This window comes from Marmota flaviventris, chromosome 15, assembly GCF_047511675.1.
Source record: "Marmota flaviventris isolate mMarFla1 chromosome 15, mMarFla1.hap1, whole genome shotgun sequence".
NCBI classification, from domain to species: domain Eukaryota; kingdom Metazoa; phylum Chordata; class Mammalia; order Rodentia; family Sciuridae; genus Marmota; species Marmota flaviventris.
In genome coordinates, this window is record NC_092512.1 from 22655938 (window position 1) to 22681613 (window position 25676).

At 35.0% G+C, this 25676-nt stretch overlaps 1 protein-coding gene across 1 annotated transcript in view; it reads left to right on the forward strand.

Moving 5' to 3' along the window:
- Window positions 1-22399, forward strand: part of Eif3h (eukaryotic translation initiation factor 3 subunit H) — a 91537-nt gene extending 69138 nt beyond the window's left edge. Inside the window, exons 3-8 of the mRNA XM_027949761.2 lie at window positions 7006-7173; window positions 8688-8787; window positions 10024-10173; window positions 17837-17957; window positions 20461-20593; window positions 22161-22399. Coding sequence (XP_027805562.1) covers window positions 7006-7173; window positions 8688-8787; window positions 10024-10173; window positions 17837-17957; window positions 20461-20593; window positions 22161-22258 — 770 coding nt within the window. The 3' untranslated portion in view covers window positions 22259-22399. The remainder of the gene's footprint in view (window positions 1-7005; window positions 7174-8687; window positions 8788-10023; window positions 10174-17836; window positions 17958-20460; window positions 20594-22160) is intronic.
- The last annotated feature ends 3277 nt before the right edge of the window (window positions 22400-25676 follow it).

A 25676-nucleotide genomic window follows, 5' to 3' on the forward strand; every position in this document is an offset into this window, starting at 1 on the left:
GTCCAGGTGAAATCTCTTGGTTTGTGTAAGTAAATATCAAATGACATACAGTTAACATATCAGTTTTCTACCAACCACCTATGTGCATGTATTTTCATGATCAAGGGCATAAATGTATATGTATTTTAAATTCTTATAACCCCAAAGAAATAGGATTTCTTTACTGTGTTTCATGATTCGGTTAAGAATATGTGCTGCAGGATAGGATGTTCATGTTATTTTCTGGGAAGAATCAGTTTATTTTGTAGATGACTTCTTGAAACAACATTAAAACCTGTTGGAAAACCCAACTTTCAATAATTTCCAAGATACTTATTAGTTTTAAAAGAGTGACCACCCTCCATCCCCACTCACAATTTTTATCCCCAGCTTGGCATTCAAAAGATTTTTTTTTTTTTTGCCAGAATTCATAAATACTTTAAAGAATAACCACCCAGGATAAATACACTATTTAAAAAAAAAATCTCCAAGATTATTAAGAAAGGTAGTATTTTTGACATTTCTTTTAAAATAGAATAGTTTCTAGGTAGAGTAGAATTTATATTGGACAGTTTATTGTGAAAAATTGAACTGTTACCAAAAATCTTAAGCAGCCACAAGAATGGCATTAATAACACATGTATTAATTGAAACAAGGGATGAATACATGATATAGACAGGGTGAAGAAAATATGGAGGTTTTAAGAAATCTGTGTATTCCATAATTCTCTTTTACCCAAAGTAGACTTTATTTAATTCTTTCAAATGCACATTCTGTTTGCTTAAATCTACATCTGCCACTAGCTTGAACACTGCCTGAAACGTATGTGTGGCTTGGCAGAAAGTCTGATATGTAAAGGAAAGTACAGAATAAAGTTTGTCTTTTAAATAATGGCACAGAGCCTTCACAGTCACCGCGTAAAGAGTGCTTACTGGTGTCCCATGGTGCTGCTGGGTAGAGGCTTGTAATTATTTTCTTCAAAGTCCTGCTTGAGCACTCGTGCCAGCACAGATAGGAGATTTTATGCATTCTGCTTCCCTGTCATATTTGTTGAAATCATTCGTTCGTTTCAGGGAAGTAGTGGGATTTTGTTTGCATCTTTGCTTTTTAAGCCATTTGCATTTCCTGATTGAGTTTTGTTTCTTTGCTGCAAAGAGTGTGTACTAGATCTGATTCCCTTACTTGATATGCTGATGCAGGTCATCTTTGATCTGAGCCAGTATTTATTTTCATTGTAGTCTTAGCACAGGTTTCAAATAGTTTCATAAAATGCGATGTTTTAGGAATTTGATTACATATTTGTGATAGTTATCTACTCTGGTATTTAAAAATCTTTGACAGTAGTTTTACCCCTTAAAATCTTTCCAGTAGTGTTAAATATAGTGATCGAACTGCAAAAGATGTGGTTTCTGAAAACCTAAAAATTTTTTGTATATTTCTGTTGTATCTATGTGCTGTACTTTTATTGATTCAGAAATAATTTATTCTACACTTTGGAACCAGATTCTGAAGTCATATTGAAGTCAAAGCTATGGTAAACAGCTTCTAAAAGGTTTTCAATGACATGATCACCTTAGAGTTATTTTGAGGACTAGTTAGATTATATGTGTAGATGACTGCTTCGTAGGAAGTCTGACTGTAGTATGTATGCATATTTATTAAATTGTTACATTGTAATATATCTTTAAATAATTTTGGATTTATTTGGCTCATGAAATAAGACACTGGGTTCTTATATTGTTTTCAGTTTTTAAAATTTAGAAAACTTGGTCCTTATAAGAGTTCCTTAATATCACATCGTAAATCTTTTTTTTTTTTTTCCCCTTTAACCTGCTGGGCAGATCTCAAGTTTTTGATTTTGAATATTCCACGACTTTACTGTCTTTTAGCTCTTCCCAGTCTAACTATTAAATTGTGGCAATTCTTTGTTCCTGTTTTTGAAATGAAAAATTGCATTTCATGGGGGCTCACTTTAAATTATAAATTTGAAAAAGCTGACTTTTTAATAAGGAAGTTGAGAAATTGATGGTGAAAAGAAAACTCGTTATTCTGAACTGAAAAATTTCAAATTCATTTGTCATTCCCAGTGATATTCAGGAGCATTGCAGACTCATACTCTAGTTTGGTTGATTGCCACTGTAGCTCCAGAAACAGCATTTAAGTGTAAGAAAACATATTATTTTTCAGTGTTTGCATATTTGAAGATAAAACAAGAGAAAGCCCAACAAATGTGGTGGGTTTTTGAAAAGAATAGTTATTGGGCAGTCTGCCTCAGTTAAGACAGTTTTAGCTCTAGGCACTTTAAATTTGACCATTTTGCAAAGAAGATACTGGAAAAAGTGAATATGAATATATTGGTGCCAGACTTCAGACAGTTATTTACTGTTTTAAACCAGTCTCTCCTTTGCTAGGGAGAGGCTTAGCCTATTAAAACAATTGTAGAGGTTGAAAAGATTTATAAAACTTTAGCTCATTTTTATAATCCTTCCAAATTTTGTAGTGTCACCTTAATTGCATCTAAGTGTAGCTTTTGTATCAGTAATTTGAGCTGGCTTGGTAGTAACTGCCAATTTGTCTTTATAATTCATTTGCTACTTGCTGCTTCTTCTAAGTTGGTAGGGCGTTTGCTTTTTAAACTAAAAATGTTTAAAAGGTTCTTTCCTAACTTTTCATTACAAGATGGTAAGCCTTTCTGTTGAACATTATTATAAATTTAAAAATAGTCCCCTCTCCAAAAGGATTTCCCCCTTGCCATTTGTCTTTGGGAAATTCCCCAGGATATTTAATGATTAACTCAAGAAATGAATGTCATTGGCTGAATTGTCACTTTGGCTTCTGTTAAATATGAGAACTTTAGAACAAAAGTGGAAGCCCATCTAATCCTGGACCAACTTTTGCAAAGTTGCCAATAAATGGTTGTTTCTTCATTAACCTGTGTGTATCCAGCAGTAAGGAATTCTGGCTCTTTATATTAAGGAGTCCCCCTTTTTTTCTTTTTTTCCTTTTTGTTTCTTTGGTGTGATTCTCTTCTTTGAGGTGTGAACCATTCCCTGGATAAGATAAACCTTATCTCTGTCTTTTATAACCTCCTTTAAACTCCAGCCAGAAAAGTAAATACTGACTAGATATGAGAAAGCAGATAACATTCCCTCACATTTACCAGAGTCTGTGGGCTGTGACATGGTATCATCATCACAGACACTTGCAGGAATCATAGGCTCCTTCATTTGCCCAAGTGTCTAAATTGTGTCTCCTGATTGCCTTACCTGCTCTACACTACCATGTAACTTCCAAGAGACCACAAAAGCAAAGAGGTTTTGGAGATTGAAATCTGGAATGACCATTTCCATTTACTGTGTAAAACTGATTGGCATGTCACCAATTCATGATTTTTTCTTTATTTCTTCTATAGGCCAGAGGGGTAAATAGGTGTCAGTGTGGCAGGTCAGCTTAGTTGATTAGTGGTGGCTACTGGGAGCACAGTTTTGGTATAGTTTAGTGGACACTCAGCTGCTTATTTCTTACTACTACTTAGTTTTACCAAGAGCTGGTTTTGTACTTTCTGAAAATTTGGGTGGGAGGAGGAAGAAAAACTGAGTGAAGGGAGATGAGAGCCCCACATCTGCATTAACATTAGAACATAGCCACAGACCTCAAAGTCTGTAGAGATACAGCAGTTCACCTGGCTGTTTGTGAGTTTTTTTTTTTTGTTGTTGTTGTTTTTTTGCCTCTTGTTCCTTAGCTTATGTAGAGTGTAAACAATACCACTTAAAAAAAAAATCAAAGTACCTTCTTTCAAATAGTGCATGTTTCTCACTGGGCATTAGTGCATTCCAGCCTCATGTTGGTGCTTCAGTACCCCAGTCCTCACCTTTTGGGGCAGGGTTGGTAATTAAAACCAGGAGCCCTCTACCACTAAGCCATACTCCCCAGCCTTTTAATTTTTTTTTGATCCAGTCTCACTGCATTGTGGAGGCTGGCCTTGAACTTGTAGTCCACTTGCTTCAGCTTCCTGAGTTGGGTTCATGTTTGTGCCACCACACCTAGCCCTTCCCTACCTTTTTAAGATTGACTTTTAGGTCCTCCACACAGAGCTTTTAGTAGAGCCACTATTTTTCCTGATTTTGCCTTATCTGTTGATTTTTATTATCAAAATAGTAAAGTTCAAATCATTATAGAGAATGTCCTAAAACTTCTCCTAGAATAGGCCCAATATAGGTTTTGTTGTAAAATAATGATATTCCAGTACATTGGAGAGTAAAAGCAGTTTTATTAACTTAACCTGTCATTGCTCTTAACTCTTTAATTTTGTTGTTCATTTAAGATATGAAAACCCTTATGACTTACAAATAATTATGTTTAAAAACTTCTAAAATCTGGCATGTCATATTCTAAGCTATAGGAGAAGAAAATGTACATGCTTCCCTCTTTCTTCCCAGGAACTGAAGCTAATTTCTGAACTCCCAGAAATAAATACATTGGAGCTGTATTTATTTATTTCTTGAGCAGCCGTGGGGATACAGGCCTCATATTCCTGACTCCTTGGTTTAGAGAATACTCATTTTCATTCTTGTTCTTATTGGAGGGTGTGTAAAATTAGGTAAGACACTGGATAAGAAAGAATTTGAAGAAATAACTAGAAAGATCTTGGAAGGTCTCTCTCCCCCCCCCCCCCCCCCCCCCCCGGTTTGTTTTTCCCTCATGTATTCTGGAAATGTGCTTATAAAATGTGTTATATTTAGGTTATTTGAAGGAAGTCTTAACAAGATTGCAGAATATTTTTTTCAGAGAAATGTATCTTGATTGAAATCATAAGGCATGTTAGAGGCCCTGTTTTACCTAGTAGACAAATTCTTGTTTATAGTTAGCATATCCAAATGCTGAAATAATGTGGAATCCCAGCATTTTGCTGGGATGGGTTGTCAAGTTCTCCTTGGCTATGGTAAAACTAAACATCAGAGAATCATCAATTGGACAGCAGGATACCTACAGAGGGGATGTCAAAACTGGCACAAGAACCTTCCTTCACTTTTAGATTCCAGATCTTTTTTTCCTACTATTACAAGTTGATAGACTACCCTCTGCATATGTTAGCCAAGTTGCACACCAACACATGTTGCAAGTAGTGATTTTTTTAAATTAAATTGTCCTATAAAATTGTATTTGTACTGTTAGTTGTTTGGTAATCTCTCCTCATTTCCTGACCTCTTTCCCTTTGAGATAAATAGCATTTAGTTTCTGCTTCTGTTTTACTTATAATATTGGGACTTTACATTTGTAAGTTAAATTTGACAAAATTTGTTAGCCAAATGTGTAATTTTTACTTTAAGAGAATCTAGACATTTTAAAACAGAAGGAGACCGTAGCAATGATTCTAACTCAGTCCCAATTTGTGTGGTTAATACAAATCTGTTAAACTAGCTGAAGGAAGAAGCAGTTCTGTTATATGCTAGAGAAATAAAATAATAAGATAAAAGAATGAATGTAAATCATCATCAGTTTTATACTGCTTCAGGCTGTCATACTGTCTATAAACTAGATTTGTAGGGCTGTAGTTTTTAATCATGGTTTAAAATATAGCATAAGCTTTAAGGCTTTGTTTTCCAATGTGTTAATTATAAATATGCAGAAAACTGGTATGTAAACATGTCTTGTGTATAAGTATCACCTCTCACCTAAATGAACGACTTGAGAAATAATGGGGGCAAACTACCTTTATCTTAATACCTTTTCCCTTTTTATGAATGAATGGACTTGCTTTCAAAACAGAGTTGCTTGTTTCAAAACAGTTGCCTAGTGTACATCTTTACAGTAGTACACCTTCCAGCTCTGTTGCAATTTTGCCATAGGCTTAAAATTTTGTCCTATTTTTCAAAAAGAAAAATGAAAAACACATAATTTTGAAATAGTTGATTACTTGACTGCCATTTTTTATAAATAAGAGAGATATAATCATGGAATAAACAGATTTATAATTTCTCGGCCCACTAGTGAGTGTTGCAAAATAAGATCATGCATCTCAGGAAGGTACTTTTATTGTTTGCTTTGTAAAGTCATAGTGCTCTGACTAAAGGAACCAGGCATAAAACTTTAGTTTTACCAAAACCCGATTAAGAGTTTTAAAAGTGAGCTGCTTAGGTTTAGAATTAAGCAAATATGGTTACTTCACATGGCCATGCAGTCATTATGATTGAAGTAGCTTAAATATTGACTGTAAAACTTTTTTCTTCATTATGTATTTGTTATGCATTTTTGGGCTGTAATGCTTTTTTAATGTCATTTGTTACACGTTCAGCTTGTACTTTAACAATATACATTATAGTCATTGATTTGATGAAAGTAAAAATCGTTAAATATTTTTGTTTTGTATGTGATAATTAAAATATAACTCTATCCTAATGAAAACGTAGTGTCACTAACACAAAAGAAGACAGGCAAAAAAAAAAAATCTTTTTTAAATTTAGTGTATGCAGCAGGGGGCACCAGATGAAGGCAAAAATGAATTCTTAGTTTTAAATCGGCTATAGTCTATATGCTGTTTATATATAAGTGGTGGTTGATTATTTCTCCTTAGTTTTCTTGTTGGTTTAAGTTCACAGTTCCAAAAGGTGTGTTGAAGAAGAGACAACTATTGATAACTATTCTCATCTATTGGTCCAGATGAGACTTCTTACAAGTAGCCAGTCTAGTAATTATATATTGTTTTCCTTAAACATTTTACTGTTTTCAGTTTTTCAAAAAGATCATGTAAAACACATTTAGTAATTCTTTGTTTAGAACAAGACATTAATATTGTATTTTTAATACTATTTTTTCTTCAAATTGGTTTGCATTAGTGAAAAAGGAAAGTCCCAATGATTTGAAAGCTTAATTTTGTTCTCTTTATGTGTGAACCGAATAACTTTTCCCCTGGAAACCTGTTCCTTATGACTAATAAATGTAGAAATTTGTTTCCATTAGGCTTATTTTTAATATTGGTGGTATCATAAAGTTTTTCTTTTATTCCCCTCCTTTTCATCATCTAGTCCAGTATCAGATGGAAATGATGCGGAGCCTTCGCCATGTAAACATTGATCATCTCCATGTGGGCTGGTACCAGTCTACGTACTATGGCTCGTTTGTCACCCGGGCGCTTTTGGATTCTCAGTTCAGTTACCAACATGCCATTGAAGAATCTGTTGTTCTTATTTATGGTTAGTCGGAGTTTCCTTTATTATTCTTTTCTTCCCTTAATATTATTACTCCTATTTTTACTTTCTGTCTTTATGCTTCTAAGAGCAGCCTGGCAGGCTTTCTCAAGTAAATACCAACTCTGTTTCTGCAGCAGCCTCAGCAGCAGCTAAGTCTAGACAGGGTTTCCTTCTTTCTGTTTATTTTTCTTGCTATCAGAGCCCTGATGTGTACATTTTGGAATGCTGGAGTAGCTGCTTCATTTTTATTCCTCCATCTCCCCTCCCTCATTGAAGGGGCTGGTGGAACTAGACCAGATGTCTAACAAACCCCGATTGCTGGAGTGTCTGGCTCTGTACGTGACTGACCAATCATAACACAGTGTGCCAAGTTTTTTTTTTATACCTCTGACAGCAGCGTACAAAACCTGGACTGTTTCTTAGCACAAAGATTTTTTTCTTTTCGGCCTATTTAATGGTGTTTCCTCAAGCTCTCCAGACCAGATGTTCTGTGCTGTATCAGAACTGTAGGCAATTTAACAGCTTTATAGCCTTCCCCCTCCCCAAACACTCACAGTTTGCCATATCTGGCAGACTTGCATATAGTTTCCAGCTGAGAAGTAAATGTAACGTCCTGAGTATCTGTCAGAAAAAATACTAATGAATACGATCAATCTTATGAGCTGCCCCAAAATTGTTTCAGTATGTTAACAATTGGATTACAGTAAAGAACAAGTTGTTAAAGTGTACTTATATTGGCTGGAAACATTGCATCATCAGACCTTGATGAATTTTCCACTTGTTTCAATCTATTTTGGTTTTCATTTTATCACCTATTGCTAAAAGTTTCACTGTGTTAAGTTTCAGACAACATGAATGTTAACACAGGTTTTAGTTGAATATTGGCATGCCAGAGCCATTATCATGCAGCAAGTGCTAAGCTCCCTTACTCATGGAGTGTTTAAGCAGTTAGTTTTGACAAAACTTCGTTTTCTAAAACTAGAAAAGGACACTTTTGTGATAGCACTTTGATGTAGTGGTTTTGTTTTTAACTATCTTTTAATTTAAAAATGTGAACACTGATTATTAGGTTGTATAAATTTTGTTTGCAGGGCTATTCATTTTCGTGGACTAAGGAAGTATAGTAGTGCATACAGTGATTTTTTTTGTTGTTGTTGTTGTTTAATACTTATTAGTATTTTCCCCAGTTAATACAAGATGTATAGAATAAGATATGTTTCATTTTCAGCAAGATTACTGGTTCTAGATGAGGGATTTCAAAATATCTTATTATTTGGAATCTTCTGTGTTTATTTAAGGGAGGAAGTTACTCTACTGATTTTAAGTAGGATAGAACAACCACTGCATCTTCGCTTACTGTTTGCTAGAAATGGTTCGAATGTGCTTCAGGTTGTGTTGCCATTATTTATTTTGATCTTCATTTTTCCAAAGACAGTGTGATAAGTAATAGAATGTGCCTAGAACCGATGTCATTAGAATCCTTAGTAATTATTTTCTCTCTCTCTCTTTTTTTTGAGATCCTATAAAAACTGCCCAAGGCTCTCTCTCTTTAAAGGCATACAGATTGACTCCTAAACTAATGGAAGTTTGTAAAGAGAAGGATTTTTCCCCTGAAGCGTAAGTGTTTGGGGGCCCAAGAGGCATATGGTAAAGGGCTGAGTATTTTTCTTTTAAACCGTCAATTTGCCACATCTATTGAAGGCTTGGTTGTGCTGCAGTAATACTTTGCCATGCGTATTGTAGATTTCTGCGTGCTGAGAGACACCCTTACCACGTTTAGATTAATCTTTATGGAGTGTCTCATCTGTTGTTCTCACCATAGGTGAATTCAGTTAGAATGGGAATTAATTAGCTATCGTATTTGAAGAAGTAAAAGATAGAAGGGAGATGAAAGAGTGGTCAGCGGCTGTCAGACTGTAAGCTCTGCATTAGACTACGTGCAACCTGCATGTTTCCTATGTTCACCTTTCACAGGGGGGAAGGATATGAACATTTTTAAGGATTCAGTAAAAAATGTGGCTGATTGGAAGTTTTGTGAGTGACAGGTATGCAGTGAGTCAACTAATGGAGCTATTCTGTGATCCTACTTAATGCCATTGGATATTAAAATCTATTATTTCTGTTAATTGTAGAATTTGTTTTTTAAATGAAATCAAAGTTAATGATTATGGCTTCATGTAGGACAATTTATCTGTAGTTTCTTATTTGGCTCCTAAAAAATTAAGGTATACAGTTTTAAGAAGAAAAGGTAATTCATGAACAATTTCTGGACATGGAGTTACAACTAACTCTGAGAAGCCGTTTCCTACACTGTTGTTTGTGGAGTCTCCTGTGACTTTTCAACTAGTTGTTAATCTTTTTAGTTCTTCACACTTAAAAAATAAACTTTACAAAAACAGGATATTTTTCTTTTCTAGATATTTATTTTAAATATTTTAGATGCATAACTTACTGTGACATTTACATATTTTGTTAGTTCATTATAATTATATACATTATATTTTACTATCAACGAAGTGTTTAAGGATACTTGATTTTGAAGAATAGTTTCCTTGCCAGTTTATTTTCTGGGCTTACAGTTAAAAAATTAGATTGTTTTCAATGTCAATACTCAGCTCACTCGATTTATGCTTGACTGTTAACCAGGCAGTGTGTATGCCTGCATGTGTGTACACACACACACACACACACACACAAAATATATATATATATATATTTTTTTTTTTTTGCTCCTGCTGCCTTTCTTATTAATGAATCCTTGAAGAGGGCTTGTATTTAGGTAAATGTATGAAATAGTTAATTTAACATTTATTTCTGACCACCAGTCTAAAATATTTTTAACATGCTTCACAGATTGAAAAAGGCAAATATCACCTTTGAGCACATGTTTGAAGAAGTGCCGATTGTAATTAAAAATTCACATCTGATCAATGTCCTAATGTGGGAGCTTGAGAAGAAGTCAGCTGTAGCAGATAAACATGAATTGCTCAGCCTTGCTAGTAGGTAAGTGGCTTTGCCTAATGAAAATACCTTTTTTATCACATTTTGCAGAAAATTCTTTTACATAGACTTTCTCTGTGAAGCAAGAAAAAAAATTACTTAAGAACATTTTGAGATTACTAAGATCTATGTAACAGCATGTAGTATTTGTCTGGCCCTATTAAGATCCCAGGAAAACTGCCAAACTGATAAAGTGAAACAAACACATTGTTTGAATACTAATTGCTCCTGTTGTAAGAACCTACTGCTGCCTTCCTTGCTGTTTCATTTGCACTTTGATATGGTAAATACCCATGGGGGAGGACTTTTTTATTTGGCTCAGCTTTATTTATTGTACACTGTCCTGAGAGGCTTATGCTGTTATGTCTAGATATTTAATAATGCTCAGGAGAAGAATGGAAATGCTGCTTTCTTTTATTGATTGCACTTGCCCAGATTCAGATGCATTCTCTCTCTGTAGTAAACTTGTAGTTATTTGAGTATTCAACTAAAATTTTAGAGTTTCTGAACTTTCTGGCTTTTGCTATCAGACAGGTGAGTGACATGATTTCCTTCAGTGTGACTGCTTTTGCTGATGAGTTGGTAAGGTAATATTTATTAAATTGCTAAGATGCTAGACAGATTGTTTTCTTTATGGAATTAATGTGTTGTCCCACCCCACCCTGAACTTTTATAATTTTTAATGTTTTGCAGTAGTGGGGATTGAACCCAGGAACTCACACATGTTAGGAAAGCCTACTGCCACTGAGCAACCCCACCACACCCCAGCCTCCAGTCTCTTACTCTTAGCAGAAATGTGAACAGTCACATTATATAGCTTCTCTGAAATGATGTTTAAGCTTGATGTTAGTGATTTGTTGTTCTTGTTGGAGGAGGAGGAGGAGGCAGCTAGCAGTAGTATAATGTGAAATGGGCAGAGTGAGAAATCAATCAGTATATATTTGTTGTCTGAAAGGAGAGTTGTGTTTTCTTCAGCAATGGTTTGGAACAGAAGTTTATCAGATTTCCAGTACTCTAGACAGATGCTTATTTAAAAACAAAACACAAAAACCAGTTCCTTCTTCCCACATGTAATGCAAGGAAGAAAATGAACCCAGAAGGACCAGACACCATAGTGTCTTCTCTGTTCTCTGGTATGAATAGGGCTACGCTTGAAGTGCCACCTTCCATTGCGTCTGTTAATCACAAAGGCCATTAAAAAGTTTTGACAGGGCAGAGATGGAAACTGAATGGTAAATGGAGTGCTAAATGATATAGCCCGGTTGTAAGACTAATTTGGAACCAAAGAGTGTTCTGTTTGACTGCAAACATATATTCATAATAGTCTTTAAGTTTGTCTGTTTTAGGAGGTCATATTTCTTTATTGCTTTTACAAACACACTTGGTACACCTGTATTTAAAGCATTGAGCTAAGAACCGTTTTCAGCATTCAGGGTTACAATTTGATGTAGTAAGTATAAAAATACATAATAATTTAAAATTTACTACATGAAAACTATTACTTATATAATTCATGTCTTCACCTTTTCCCAGGCCTCCTTTATTGAACATACAAAACAAGTATAGCCCTTATGAAACTTCCATATTACAAGTGAGCTGGTCTAGAATATCCATTTGTCCAAAGCAGCAATTGCAATAGCCAAGAAACTGTTCTCAGTTTGCCGTAGCAACTAAGACCTAGAAAACTATTTTATTATAGGTTTATCTTACATATTTTTATGTGAAAAGCCTTAAATACACCTATGTACATCTTAGTTTTTAGTTTCTAATGTTAGTAGCATGATGATGGTAATCATGCCAGTTCTAACAAATTTAAAAAACCTTCAGAAATTATTTTTATGCAACTCCTTAAACACTTTGAGGATATTTTCCATGACCATATATGGGTACCAGTTTTTTGATTTACCTGACAGATTTGTTCTATGCTATGAATGATTTGCTTTCATTTTTAAAAATCCTAACTTTATATTTAAATTTTATTACATGGAAGTTCTAGTAGTAGCCTTCATTAGTTTTTTAAAAAATGTATAACATAAGCTTTTAACTTCTTACACATAAAAAGCGATTGTTTTTATTTTTCCTTAAGCAAAATTAAACTAAGGGTGAGCATCCTACATTAAGGATAATAAGCATAGATTGATACTGTAGCCAGAGCTGACTTAGCAGTCTATGTCTTGGTTCACATCTGTTTAAGTTATCTGTTTTCAGTTCTTTGTTTCCTTGGCAATAAAAGGAAAGACTATGTTATTGAAACACCAACAGTAACTCCCTTTTTGAGTATTCTAGTTGAACTGATAATGAAAACGAAAGCTTTTCACAAAATTGCTCTTGGTAATGATTCTGATTTTCTGTGACTGATGAAATAGTTATCTATTGTTAATTTCTGGTGCCCTTTAAGGCCTCTATGGTGAGTAATGTTGAATGTTTCTGAAGTCAGTAAGATATAAACATGACTTAAATATTTAAATATCTGAAGCATTAGTGTAATATCACTCTTATGAAATCTTTAAAGCCCACATATTTGTGCTTGTGGCAGTGTTCTTTCACTGTAATTATATACACTTGTAGCATATAATATTAATACCTTAAAGACATTTTTAGTGGAAAAAGAGGTCCCTATTTTATTAATACTTTTCTCGATGCTAAAATTGGTCTCCCAAGGTTTTAAGGACTCTACAAATAAAAGATTTTCCTTTGCTGATAGCTGTACCTCTCCTCTATGTGTTTCTCCAGTGTCACTGCTTTCCTGTCTGCTCCCAGGCACAAGATTGGTGGTGAGCTTTCCCTTTACCTGATTTCCTTTTTCACTCAATGGCATAAATGACTTAACAACAAGTCATGTAGCTAATGGCATCTCTATACTTAATATAGCTTGTTAGGCTTCAGTTCTTTGATTGGTGAAAATGAAAGGATCAGCCTCCTGAGGTCAGTCCCACTCTGTCCTGACTTCTCTGGACCTCATTCGATCTGTCTTCTCCTTATAGATTTTTTAGTTCTCCTTTATACTAGTACTTTTCTGTTATCCTTATTGACTTGTTTTTTTCCCATTAAATTGTTTTAAATGTTCAACACTTCAAATTGAAAGGATAACACAGTGAACATCCATCCATGAACCTTTCACATAGATAGTATTGAACCCAGTGCCTCACACATACTAAGCAAGTGCTCTGCTACTGAGCTACAGCCCCCATCAGTAGAATTTTCTGTCACTGTCTTTCCTCATTTCCCACTTACTCTGACATTTTTCAGTGTTCTTCCATTCCTTATTGTTAGAACTCTGTCACAAAAAACTTCTTGTCACCATACTACTGCATGAGATTCATCAGCATTTAATAGAATTGAGAACCCCTTCATCCTGGAATTAATTCTTTGGAGCCTATGAAACTACAACTCTTATGGGTTACTTCTTATTTCAAACAGTGATTTCTTCTTTTTGTTCATCCCTAAATATCAGTGTTTGTCAGAGTTAATCTTCCCCCATGTGCATTCCTGGAGTGATTTCATCTTATTTCTATGATTTTTTTGTTACCCCAGACCAAGGCATCACTATTTCTCTTTGTGATTACTTTCACAGTTCCCTAACTTCCTGCTTTTAACCTTTTCCTCTTTTAATGCTTGTGCTAAATGCAAATTGGATGTTCATATTACTTCTTTGCTTAAAATCTTTGGCTGATTCTCATAATGCTTAGAATAGAATCCAAACTTATAATTCAAGTTTCCTAGGGCCTGTGCTATGGTTGTCTCTGCCCCCCCCCCCCCAAAGTTTAATAAATCTCTTTTTTCTAGTCAAGCAGTTCCCTGGTATACTGAGTTATTTGCAGTTCATTAAATGCATCACACCTTTCATGCTGGAGTCTCTTGAGTGGTCTGCTTATACCCAGTATCTCTAGCTACCCTTAGCTCCTTTTCAACAATTCAGACTTTAATTGTCACATAATTGGAGTGGGGGTAGTTTCACTTGATCCTACCAAACTGTCCTTTTTGCATCCGTTGAATGTCTGCTAGAGCACTTAACCACCATTATTTAATTTATCTATTTACTTTTACTTTCCTCTCTCATTAGAACGTTTTGAGTGCAACAAAATCTCATATAGTTTAATTCTTAGTATCTGGCAGAGTGACTGGGAGAGTAACTGTGTACTCAGTACATGCCAAAAGAGTGAATGTGAGATACAGTATTGTTTAATCCTGAAGTTATTTGGGAAAGCAGTATGACTGTCTAATCAGTGGATCTGGATATTTGGTTAGCTACTGGAAAAAAAATCGTTTTAATTCCTCATCTTGCACCATATACCCAATAACTTGAATCTGGGTGGATTAAAATCAGACTGTTAAGAAATTCGAAAACAGAAACAAGTACTTAATTGGTTTCCAGAGAAGGAGAAACATTTTAAAATAAAAAATGATTGGAAAAAAATCACAGTGGAATAAGAAATATGAAATAAAATTTAATACTAAAGAAGTATTTGATTCCTAGACAGGTGAAGTCTTTAGGCCAAATTACTGGGCCAAGGTTGTTTGGGTACTGCCGGACTGGGATTAAAAAGGTAATTTACACACACACTTACACACCAGTTCTGTACTCTTTTCTGCTCTTTAAGAAAGAACCCAAACTTTTTTTTTTTTTTTTTTTTTTTTTTTAGGGTACAGGTAGAATCCATATTTTAAGTGGATTTACTTTCTTTCTGTTTCAATATTCCCAATCTGTTTTCTCCTCTGTCTTTCCCTATTCTATGAATGTAATAACCAGCCAGCCAGTGGACTGCTGAAGCCAGGACTCTGGCCACCATCCTTGATTCTTCTCTTGTACCTCATTATCAAATAAAAATCACCAGTTGTGTTTCCAGAGTATTTCTCAGTTCTACTCACTTTCATCTGTTCTCACTGCTACTGTCCCAATGCAAGCCACCATTACTCTGGAATATCACAACAGATTTGGGGTGGTTGTGGTGGTGGTGGTGCAGTTTTTTGAAATAGAGATAAACTTAACTATGCATAGTGTGCATCTTAGTGTTTTTTAGTATATTTGCAATGTTGTGCAACCATTACTAATTGTAGAATACTTTTTATGACTATAGGCAGTAGAGCCCTACAGTGGCCTTTTGTGTTAGGCTTGTTTCCCTTAGCATAATCTTTAGCAGGTTCATTCAAATTGTGGTATGCTTCAGTACTTCACTATTTTTATGGCTCAATAGTATTTTATTGTATGGATATTCCACCTTTGTTTATTCACTTATCATTTATTTGATGGACATTGGGTTGTTTCTACTTTGTGCTTTTTAAGGGTAATAATATAGCTGTTAGCATTCATGTACAAATTTTTGTGTGAGCGTATATTTTCAGTTCTCTCTTGGGTGTATACTCAGGAGAATTGCTTGGGTCATAAAGTTGGAGAATGTTGGAATGATTTCAAATGAAACACAGTAGTAGGCATGGGTTTATTAGAAGGGATAGGGAAAAGGGGGACATCTCAAGGGAGAGAGTGGATCCTCTCAGAGAGGAAAGGGATGGTGTGCCCCTCCTGCCCTCCAGTTTTGTTAAGGAATCCTAGAGAAGTTTCCACCCCTTGACCTTTGACTAACAGCGGTTTTACATCAGACTTTCAAGTTCCCATTGCCCATTGCCTTTCCCTGGGGAAGGAAAATTTTGCTATTGACATGCTAAAGATCCACGGCAACTCTGGGTCACTTTGGCCTCTGCTAAAGGGGTCTCATTGGAACTTGTTCTTACACATTTTATGGTTAGGGCCTTGGCTTTTAATTATCCTGTTTGGGTCCTGGAATTTGGTGTATATAATGGTCACAGAAACCTCCTTCAGGGTAACTTGTGCCCTTATCAGGGATTTTTTGGGTCTGCGTTTCTCCTACAGGTAACAGGTTGTTTGCCAAGGAAGGTAGTGTATTCTGTTGACTAAAGGAAGGCCACAGGTTAATTGCTTTTTGAATGAGGGCACATGGAGTCAGCACAGTAGGCCCAGTTTATAGATTTATTTCCTTGACCTCCTGTTCTCACCATTCACATTTGTCTGTTACTATTAATAATAGTAACTAGCTTTTTGAGGAACCATGAAGCTGTTTTCCATGGCAGTAATATCATTTTAGATCCCCATCATAGCATATGAATGTTTCAGTTTCTCCATATCTTGTCTGCAATAGACTCTTAGCTCTTGTATTTTCAGTCTACATGCATAGCAACAGAGTGATTATTTTAAGATTTAAGCCCAGACATGCACAGCTCGAGAGTACCATTCAGTATGTTTCAGTGGTCTCATTCATACAAGCCACTTTGTTGTGAAGTTGTGTGGTGCTAATGGGCTTTCCATATATGCTTGTCTGGCCTCCCTAACCAAATCACTGTGCTCCAGTCATGCCTGGCCTCCCTGCTCCTCCTCTCTTCTCCCTCTCCCCCCTCCTCCCATCCCCTCCCCCACTTTTTAAATTAAATCAGATCTGCTTTTTTGTTGTCCACCTCAGAACTTTGGCCTTTGTACTTTTTCCCTAGAATACTTGAAACCTGGCTAACTCCTAATCTTTTGCTTTTAGCCCTTCATCTTCTCAAAGAGATATTCTGACCATGCTATCTGAAGTCTCTCTTCTTCTCCCCACCTGCCCTGCTCTATCTCTAATCAGTTGTAATTTCAAAGAAGATTAAGACCATGTATGCATCATTCATTATTGTCTCCCTGGTTTTTAATACTGAGACTGGCACATAATAATTTAGTAAATACCTGTTTGAAAGTAGTGAATTGGTCACTATAGTTTGTCAGCTGGCTGTTTTTAGACATTCATAGTAGATGTCCATGCTTTAGCATGATAGGAGATATTTTTTTAATATTTTTTATTTATTTATTTATTTTTTGTTTGAGAGAGAGAGAGAGAGAGAATTTTAATATTTATTTTCTAGTTTTCGGCAGACATAACATCTTTGTTTGTATGTGGTGCTGAGGATTGAACCTGGGCCGCACGCATGCCAGGCGAGTGCGCTACCGCTTGAGCCACATCCCCAGCCCATGATAGGAGATATTGGCAGGTAGAAGGTGGTGAATAAGGTGGCCATTGTATCAATTATTAGCATTACTTTATGAAAAGATTGTAGTAACTGAGCTGGAATCAATATTTCTAGAGATAAAAAGTATGAAAGACTATATACTACTACAGATTCTAGGAAAGAACAGAGATGAGGAGGCAGATGATGTGGCTCATTTAGAATAAGGTAGATAAAGAAATGGTGTGCCAGAAATCTTAATAAGTTTGCATGGCTCTTTGCTTGACTACTGATTTAAAACTCTGGGGCACATGGGGGTGGGGGTGGGGATGTTAAGGAAAAGGGTTCAGTAGTACTGAACTCAAGTTAAACTTGGTTTTCTGAAAGTATATATTATAGATGCCACCCTAGATATGCTTAACAGTTCCTATTTAACTTACTTTTGCTGTCAACAATAAGAAACTGAGCTATTTCCAACAGCCCTGAGATTATAGTTGTGGGTGAAAACATAAGTTTAATAATAAGCTGACTCAGATTCTTACCTCTACCCTTGCTTTAATGCATATGTGTGCTTCTAATTCTTTTAGCAAAAGGCAGATCATGTTTTAACATGACTATTTAGAACAGTGGCAAAGTCATAGCTTAAAGTATGACATATCAGTGTGTTTACTTTTCATTTCAGCAATCATTTGGGGAAGAATCTACAGTTGCTGATGGACAGAGTGGATGAAATGAGCCAAGACATAGTAAAATATAACACATACATGAGGAATACTAGTAAGCAACAGCAGCAGAAACATCAGGTTGGTATTATAGAAAAAAATCAATATACATTGACTTCTAGGTGTGATGTTTTAATAGTCATTTTAAAGGCTGGATGTGGTGATGCACACCTGTAATCCCAGAGATTCAGAAGACTGTGGCAGGAGGATTACAAGTTTAAGGCCAACCCTAGCAATTTACTGAGACTCTCTCAAAAAAAAAAAAAAAGGATTGGGGATGTAGCTCAGTGGTATAGTAACCTTGGGTGCAACCTCAGTATCAGAAAGAAAGTCATCTTAAAAATGATCTAAATTATCTCTAGTAAAACATTGACTGTTGGGGCTGGGGTTGTGGCTCAGTGGTAAAGCACTCGCCTGGCACACGTAAGGCACTGAGTTCAATCCTCAGTACCACATAAAAATAAAATAAAGGAATTGTGTCCACCTACAATTAAAAAATATTTAAAAAAAATTGACTGTTAGTTAACAACTCTGTAACATATATTTTAAAAGATTGTTCTTTAGTAAATAATATTTTACAAATTATAATTAAAAACACCAGATTTAAAGAGAGCTTATATATTAAGCTCAAGGTTATGCAAATAAGATATATATTTATGGAGAAAACTGGAGGCAAAGAGATTTCAGAGTGTCACAGTTCATTTCTTTACTCTAACTATAATTGGTTTGGTGGTGGTTCATTGCAGAATAGTTAGCAATCTTCAGTTCATTTAAAAAACCGAGCAGTTGTGATTAAGAGCAAGCAATTTTGATAGGAAATAATAGACCACCTGCTGTGAAATAGATAGTATAATACCAACAAAAATCATAGAATTACTTGAATATTCTCATATGCACATACATATAGTTTTGGCCATTTAACCTTTTCTTTATTAGCATTGCCTTAGGACCACATGATTTTCATAGTTCCGGGAATATTATTTTGGGACTGTATTGCTCTAAAATGTTCTTAGCATTTGATTGATGGATAAGTTGATTTCAGAATCTTTATCCCTGGAAGTAGTATTTATATTTGCTGTGTTCATTAAAATGCACTTTAAACAAAGTGTTGTCAATTGTAAAATTCGAAGCACAGCTAAGTGCTTCGGAGACTTATGTAATCAAAGAAAAACAAATTTTTCTTCCAGGTTCATATATGTCGGGAAATAAAAATGAATGGATAAGTGAATGAATGAATTTTGCTACACTTGAATTGAGAAAATATATGTAAATCTGTAAAGTATCTTTAAGTGAACATAGCTGCAGATTTCTAAACTATGAGAAAGGAATGTCCCAGTTTGATTGTATTCTCTTGCTGTTTTGTTGTTGGGGGTGGGAATCACTTGGGCTATCAAATTGATAATCTGTCACCCATGAGGTAATTCATACTAGAAGCCAATCTTTGGGACTCTTTTCAGAGTTATAATGTATTAAGATTTTTGCATTTAACATTTATTCATACTTAACTAGTATCCTTCATAACCCTTTTTAGATGTATCTCACCTTCACTTTCATACCCCATAATAAGAAAGAAATCTTCAAAGCAAGTTACTCCTCTTCTTCGGGAGAAACTGTCATTGCCTTTGGTTTTCATAGGAATTCAAGACTTTTAAGTTTTTCTTAACCCACCTTGGTTTCTTATTACCTGACCTTTTAAAAGACAGTGTGTGGAAGATTATTTCACTGGCATTGTGAGCCATTCACAGCAACTAGCTCTTAATTATTTGACATATAAGTTTATAGTTATAGAATCTATATATGTATCCTCACCTTCTTTTCAGAGAATTGTAGAATGCAGAGTTTGAAAGTATTTGAAGTTAATATTCATTCTTAGCTACAGAGCTGAAACACGCAAGACCATCTGTTAAGAATAGTAAAAACAGTGAACTTGCCAGGCTTGGTGGTGGACGCCTGTAATTCCAGCGGCTCAGGAGGCTGAGGCAGGAGGATTGTGAGTTCAAAGTCAGCCTCAGCAACAGTGAAGCACTTAGAAACTCAGTGAGATCTTGTCTCTAAATAAAATACAAAAATTTTTAAAAAGGCTGGGGATGTAGCTCACTGGTCGAGTGCCCTGAGTTCAATCCCTGGTACCAAGAAAAAAAAAAAAAGACAGTGAACTTGATGGTAATAACATCATTGGTGTTATTATTATTTTATGTCAATAGGGATAAAATTGCACATAGTATATTATTTAGTTGTTAAAGTTAGGATGAACCATTTCTCCCCTTTGTCCAGAATGCTGTATTCTTTTAATCACTGATCATGAGCCTCTTTTTAGTTTTGTTACTTCCAGAACCAATTTTGTTTTCTAAATCATATAGACTGTTAGAGCTCACAGTGACACTGGAGTTTATTTTAAAACAAAAATATATAAATATATATATATTTTCTTCTACCATTACCATATTTAGCTTCTTAAATATTGCCATTTATTAAACTTAGAATAGAATTCAGAGCAATGGGGTATTGTTGGTCCTGTGAGAGAGTTCTTTTTTTTTACCCCCCTCAGAGAAAAATAATCAAATTATTTTTCTTTAAATTTTAGTATCAGCAGCGTCGTCAGCAGGAGAATATGCAACGTCAGAGTCGAGGAGAACCCCCACTCCCTGAGGAAGACCTGTCCAAACTCTTTAAGCCACTTCAGGCTCCTGCCAGGATGGATTCACTACTCATTGCAGGTATAGTTATGTAAAGCGTGATATGTAGTTTTCTCTGTTCTTGAGGAAGCAAAAGACTATGAGAAATTTTACAGACAGAAACATAGCACATGAAAGCTAATGTATTTTAAATAGTTAGATGAATTTGAGTCTAGTAGGTATAGTTTCTGAAATTTAAGAATTGGTAAGTATTTTATTTCTCAGGTCCTTTCAGTTCTTCGCTTGGTGTATATCTAAACATTTTCAAGCTTTCTAAATTGGGAAGCTTTTCCATCTTTCATGAAAATGAAGAAAAAAATTTTTATGGTCTCAATAATGCAGAGGTTCACGTAGCTTCAAGTGCCTTTTTATTTTCTACTTTAGATTGGGGTACTTGAATGGAAGTTTTTAATTTGAAGAAAATATTGCCCTTTGAAATCATGGCAACATGAATATAATTCTGGGTGAACTTCTGAGGAGACTTAGCATATGTCTATCACTTTGGTTAAGGTCTATGTCCTATGCTAGAGGCTGGGATTTATTTTTTGTTTTGTTTTGTCAATGGGGCGGGTACCATGGATTGAACACAGAGGTGCTTAACAATTGAGCTGCATCCCCACCTCAACTGTTGTTATTTTTTATTTTGAGACAGGATCTTGTTAAGTTGCTTAGAACCCTGCTAAGTTGCTGAGGCTGGCTTAAACTTTTTCTTCTCCTGCCTCAGCCTCACTAGCTGCTGGTATTATAGGCATGTACCACCATGCCCAACCATAGGCTGGTTTTAATGTGTAATATTCACACTCTTATATGGCTGTATAATCTTATTTTTATAAAATATTGTTAGATACTGTTTAAGTCAATTGTCTTTTTGTCTGTGAGAAACTTTAATAGAGTGAAAAATCTACTCAAAGTAAAGCTGTTCTTAGTTTTTCAGTTCTATCAATAATGATATTTGAGTGGTTGAAAAATCCAAATTCCTTAACTTTCTAGTACACACACACATTTGGGAAACTGAGATATAGTTCTTTGAGGCCTAATTGAGACAAACCTGTAGTGCTTATACTTTCAAGAAATGAATAGCTTTTGCATCCGATTAGATGCAGAAACAGTAATAGAGCCATTCTTCAGGGAGGAGTTTCTGCTTTTGGCTCAGGGGAAGGACCTTAAAACATGTCTAAAGTGCAGGTTGTACACTGCTGTACCTGTTCAATGTCTGAACCAGGTGGATGTGGCTACTCTGCCATGCTATGATCATATATCTCCTATCTGCCTGCTAAGGCAGTAATATTTTCTCTGATTTCTTAGAGTACTGTCTGTTGATCAGATCTGGTACTGATTCAGCAGATTGATAGCTAATATATCCTTACAGCTGATAATCTTTTAAAAAAAGTTAGTTTTCCTTCATTTTAATCACGAGTTGAAGATAACAACTTTTCAAAAGAAATTATGTTCTTTATTAAACTTTATGGAAAAATAGAATTGATTCTTGTAAATTCTTGGTTAAAAACAGTTCTGGTGAATTCTGTATTGTGCTGATTTTCTTGTTTGACTAGCATTCTAGATCATTTTACAACTTGGAGAACATTAAGACTCTTTCTCAAATTTTTAGGCCAGATTAATACTTACTGCCAGAACATCAAGGAGTTCACCGCCCAAAACTTAGGGAAACTCTTCATGGCCCAGGCTCTTCAAGAATACAACAACTAAAAAAATGAAGTTTTCAGAAAAGGAGTATCGTGGACACTTGAGATTACTCTAGGGCAACTATTGGAAGAATTTGTATTTGCATATTGAAAAGCACAGAGGATTCCTTGCTGTCTTTGGCTATAATGTATTTCTAACTAATAATAAATTTAAAAAAAAAAAAAAAAAGAATCAACTGCTTGTTCATTTGGTTTCACACATATTTTATCTATCCTGTTTTTACTTTGTTTATAGTTGTCTATTTCCATAGATAAAACAAGTCCTCCAGCAGGTTCAGACCTGCAAGCTCTACTACTTTGCTCCTCTCAAGTGCTACATTTTGGCCACATGGTCCGGGGCTGCCTATTCCATCTCCCATCTGGAGACCCTGTCACCTGCAGTGAATTTTTATACTTCCTGGTTTCCAGATGCTTCCCTGAATCCCAGGTTTCATACACTTGCCCTGACACTCTTTGTCTCCGGGATGGGATCACTTGTCTCATTTCTCCCATTAGTCTATCTTTTTATTCTTCAAGAAACCATTTCCATACTCATAGAATATGCACAGGAATATTTTTTGAAAATTGTTTCACCAGAGGACCATGTTTTATAAGAAAATGAGATTCATTTTGTATACATTATTATATTTAGGATTTCATATCTTTTCATAACACAAAATACAGTTCTGCTAACAGCAAGTGTTGTGAATGGGGAAGGAGAAATTGGTAGGACAGTAGTACATTGAAAAAGATATAATATTATATTTGAAAGATTATTAAAGATCCCATGTTTTTGTAACAAAATTAGGTAGATATACTAGCTGGTGGGGGTGCCGTTTATAAGACTGTCAGATGGCAGTTCTTGAGGCAGATTATCAAAAAAGGAATGGATAAAGAGTAAGGAAAGTTAAGAAATCCTGATTTTCAACATTGTTTTAAAGATAACACTAAGGCTATAGGATCATGAAGCTAGATTGAATTGTTTAACTTCTCTGTTGCTTATCCACATGAGATGAAAATATTACTTTATGGGATGGTTCTGAGCATTAAGTTCACTGAAGGTTGGGATACAGCAAGTAGGACAGTAGTTGGTGCATAGCAGGTATTCATTATATATTCATGACAAGAGGCACACGCTAGGCAATCCAGGTTATGGGGTTATTTGTTGGGTCTTGCTTTTTTTTTTTTTTTAAAGCTTGGGTCATGAATGTTCTAGATTCTAAGTACTTGCTCACTTACATAATTATTTTCCTAGTATAAATTTATAGAAGCAGATTTACTGGTCCAAGAATATAAAATTTTAAATTGCCTTCAAGAAAAAGTCTGTTGGGGCTGAGGGTAGCTCAGTGGTGAAGCCTTTGCCTAGCGTGAGGGAGGTTCTGGCCTCACCCCCTAGCAGTGCAGTAAACAAAACAAAATCAAACCAAACCCCCCACCCCAAAAAAAAAAAAAAAGGAAAAAAGAAAGGCTCTCCTGATTTGCACTCCTACCTATAATTATTTCTTATCTGAGTCAACACATATTTGACTGTTAGGCAGAGGGAATGTATTGATAAACAAAACCAGAAATAGTTCTTGCCCTTGTGGACTATGTGCTCCGATTGGTTCATTTCCCTCCATTCTAATTTCCTGGATTCAGAATTTTATTTTAGATTTAAAGCACTCAGAGATAAAAATAGAATGAAAATCGGTTCAAATGTAACCTTAATTACTATTTTTCTCATGGTGTGAGAGTAATTTTTACAACTGATTCAATTAATGTTTTCTTAAAGTTGTGATTCTTTTTATGATACCTTAAGATTGTCTAGATTCCTATAACTCAGTAATGTCTGAGTACACGCTTAATGGATGATTTCAGTAATTTTTGATTAGAAATTACGAATGTGGGAAAAACTGCCAAGAAAAACATCAGTGAAAATTAAATTGCCACATATTGTATGTATTCTTACAAAATAGCTTTTGTTCAGCATTTGATTTGAGTGTTATATTCTGACATCTTTCAGGGAAAAATACATGTGGTTCATCTTCTATACATATTTGCAGTTGTTTTTTTTCAAGGTGAAATGAGAAAATCTCATGAACCAAGTACTAGGTCTAATAAGTCTTTCACTTATCTAAGAGAAAAAGGCAAGAACAACTAAATGGGAGATTGAGTGTTAAGAACTAAGAATATAAAACACATTCAATATTAACCCTATAATCATTATACTACTTTACAAAATGTTAGAAAATAGCATTTTTTTTAAAGTTTTCAGTGGATACAACATCTTTATTTTTTCATGTGGTGCTGAGGATCGAACCCAGCCCCCCACGTATGCCAGGCGAGCGCACTATCACTTGAGCCACATCCCCAGCCCCTAGCATTGTCTTAATCTTAAATGAAACTATCTAAGAGAATACACCTGCTTTAGCCTACTTGAAATGCCCTGTTTTTAAAATTCATTTTCAAATTTATATATGCTCAGATTATAAATGTTCATATTTATAGGGCACAAGGGTGAAATACAATGCAAAATGACCAAATCAAGCCAATAAATGTGTCACCTTAAACATTTAACAGGAGAACATTTGAGATCCACCCTTCCGGTGATTGAATTATATAATATTCAGCTATTAGCTGGATTCACCACACTGAGTAATACCTATTAAAACAACAACAACAACAAAATCCCTGACTGAGACTTTTGTGCCTATGGCTTTGGTTTTCCTATTCTCTATTCCTCAGCTTCTGGTAACCACCAGTCTGCTCTTATGAGTTCAGTTGTTTTGGATTACAAAGACAAGTAAGAACATGTAGTATTTGTCTTTCTATGTTGCTTTATCTTATAAAGCATATGTGCACTGATTCCATTCATGTTTGCAAATGATAGGATCTCTTCCTTTTTTAAGGAATTTTTTTGTTAAGTATTCCATTGTGTATATTTACCACATTTTTCTATGTCCATTCATTCATTCATGGACTTTTAGATTGATTCCATAATGTGGCTATAGCATATAATGCTATAGTGAACATGTGTGGGCAGATCCCTCCTCAACATACTGATTTCAAATATTTTGGGTAAGTACCCAGAAGTAGGATTGTTGTATCCCCTTATTCTTTTAATATGAATGTAAACTTAAAAAAACTTTCTATTTTTGGAAGCTTGGAAGTTGAGATATGGTTATCTAATATTAATTAATGGAGCTTGATGTTTCTCATAGCATCTACATATTTAAATGTTTGTATCTTCTAAAATGCTACTACATTGTACTGCTATGGTTTTGTAACAGCCTTTAGAAAGCTTTTGTCAACTTCTCTTTCAAACCATGTTGGCATTGATTCTGGTATATGGATACCAGAATGTTATGTTTAGGGGAAAAATAAAATGCTTATTTTAATTGTAAAGTAAACATTTCTCAAATTATGTAATATACCATTTGTCCTTTTATGTTTTTTTCCTTCTC